The 2463-nt window shown below is 45.0% G+C and overlaps 1 protein-coding gene across 1 annotated transcript in view; it reads right to left on the bottom strand.

Moving 5' to 3' along the window:
• Positions 1-1845: 1845 nt before the first annotated feature.
• Positions 1846-2463, bottom strand: part of LOC119590418 (proton-coupled folate transporter-like) — a 4583-nt gene continuing 3965 nt past the window's right edge. Inside the window, 1 exon segment of the mRNA XM_037939084.1 lies at positions 1846-2133. Coding sequence (XP_037795012.1) covers positions 1846-2133 — 288 coding nt within the window.

Raw genomic sequence — 2463 nt, 5'->3', positions numbered from 1 at the left:
AGAGTAGCTGCATTTCTCCTCTTCATGGAGATTATTTATGGATATGGGCTGGTAGCCAGTGACTCACATATACCAAGCAGCAGAGGGGGGACCAGCTTGAACCTAAATCTGGTGCTGGATATGGGATATGTGAAAAGCAGCTGTCTGTGCTAGCCTTCTGATGTAACTAAATCTAGGTCATAGAGTAGCAATGTGAGGCTAAGGCTCTCCTTAGCTGCCCTGTCTGCAAGCTCATTCCCCTCTATTTCATCATGACTGGGGATTGTAGTAATGAGACGTATGTTGTCACTAGGAGGAAGCCTCTGGAGTGTATGGATGGCTGATAGGAATCAGTTACTATATTGGTAGTGTCATGAAGTAACTGAAGTGCATGAGTAAGTGCCCCTTTGATGGCAAAGATGGCCTGTAAGATGGATGAGTTACTGGAGATTCGGCTGACATGTGTAGCCATCACATACAAATGCTGATCCTGCTCTTGATGTGTGTTACTCAAGGGATCTATCAATGAAGATGGTAGTTACATCAGGATCCGACACAAGGAGCTGGACAAAGTTCCTAGCTTGCATAATAGTGTTGAAACTACACTACGCCTTTGGCTGGGGTAGGATATTATGTGAAAGTGATATGGAGGTGGATCCCAAGGTCTGGGATGATTAGCATCTAAGCTTCTCTGTCTTTTGGCAGGAAGGAAAGTTAGTGTGTCAAGGAAGTGCAGAATGCCTCTGTGCCAGGTTGGTGAAGATTGTCTTGTGGGAGGAGTACGACTTTCCTTAGGGATTTGGCTAGGGGACCATTGTCATCTTGTGAGACAACCCTCCTAACAAAGCTTGCTACCATCTGCTGAATACTCGTAGTTAATGGGACTAGCTGAGACTCCTTGTGTAGATTAGGTAATCTAGTCCGTCTTGGTGCACCGAGAATAAGGCGCATACTCTTATTCTGTATCGTCTCTGGTCTGGTGAGCTGACATGGACTTAGGTGCATTAAGGATACAGAACTATAGTCTATAATTGACCTAACTGCATGAATATAGTAGGAGTGCAGGACATGATATCCTGCACCCATATCGAGTCCACTTATCCTCAGGACACTGTTACAGGACCTAGTTTTTCAAGTAGGTAATTGAGCTGGGAGGTTGAATCATTCTGTTATTGAAAACACCCTTAAACATTTGTGTGAGCTGACCCACTGTATTTTGACCTGTCTAATGTAAAGCCATTGACTGTTTGTTTGCAGTGCCCTGGTCCTCTCTGAGTTGGTCTTTAGTTCCAAAGTCTGGCATTGACTGACCAATCAGTCTAGTGCTAACTGGGCATTATGAATCTATTTCTTCCAGTGGAAATCAGCTGGAGATCGTCGGCAGAAGCTAATAGGTGTGTGTCAGAAGGGAGCTGGATGGATATAAGATCTGCTATTAGCTTGTTGAAAAGAAAAGGATTTAGTATACCCCCCCAGGGGTTCCATTCTTAAATATTTGAATGTCTGAGAGCGCCTTGAAACCTGTAGATAGTCGTATGCTTGCCCAACACCCCTTTAGATGCAAGGATGCTGGTAATTACTGTACAGTTTGCTAACTCAAATGCTTTCTCAGAAATGTGATGATGCTGTCTACTGAGATGATTTAGCATAGAGTAAGAAATCTTGTCGAGTCCTGGTGCTGTGTCAGTGCTGATATTAAGGGCCCTCTTCACCTCCTCATAGGTGAAAGGAGTGTCTGAATCTGCAGACATCTGAAGAGTTCAGTGGATAGCCTCGTCTCTCTCAGGCAGTAGGGTTGTAAGGCAATTTCTAGCTGGAAGCGGGAGCTGTGATGTGTAACTCCTAGTCTTGAACATCATGGCCAATTCATAAGCCTCTTGCTTCGGCTGTGGGTGTCATGGTTGTCTCCTGAACTTGGCAGTTACTATGCTCGATCTCCTCCAGAGATCTGATAGGGAAGCGTGGACCGTTAAGCACCACTTGAACCATGTGAAAGTCTTTATCTCTTAGATTTCCTTCCCGATGAGTTATCTGGCAGCTCTGAAATTCGCCAGGAGCATAAGGGAGGGATACCTCCTTAAAGTGTTTTGTAGCAGTTCCCTTTACTGTTGTAGTACCAATAGTTCCTGTGAAAGTGGGATATGTTTTGATGTGCTGCCGTGCGTAGGGAAGTACCTAGACTAGATTTGAGGTGATCCAAATTGTCTGCTTGACCAGTCTTCTAGGACCTCCGTAAATAAATGCCAGTTCGCTCTCTTTAGATTCCACCTGCTTGAAAGTGGAATAAGATATGAAGGAGTATAAGTCAGGTCAAACTGTTTCTAACAGTTGATCCTAGTAGGTCAAAATTGTTAGGAGCAGTTTTGACCTGCTAGGAGCAACTGAAGTCACTGGCACACGCCCCCCCCCACACACACGCGCGCGCACAACTGGAGCAATGACAGCTCATCTCAGATGTCTCGTGGTTAGACGGGACTAATTGTT

Source organism: Penaeus monodon, chromosome 27, assembly GCF_015228065.2.
Source record: "Penaeus monodon isolate SGIC_2016 chromosome 27, NSTDA_Pmon_1, whole genome shotgun sequence".
Lineage (NCBI taxonomy): Eukaryota > Metazoa > Arthropoda > Malacostraca > Decapoda > Penaeidae > Penaeus > Penaeus monodon.
This window is presented reverse-complemented; position numbering and strand designations above follow the sequence as displayed.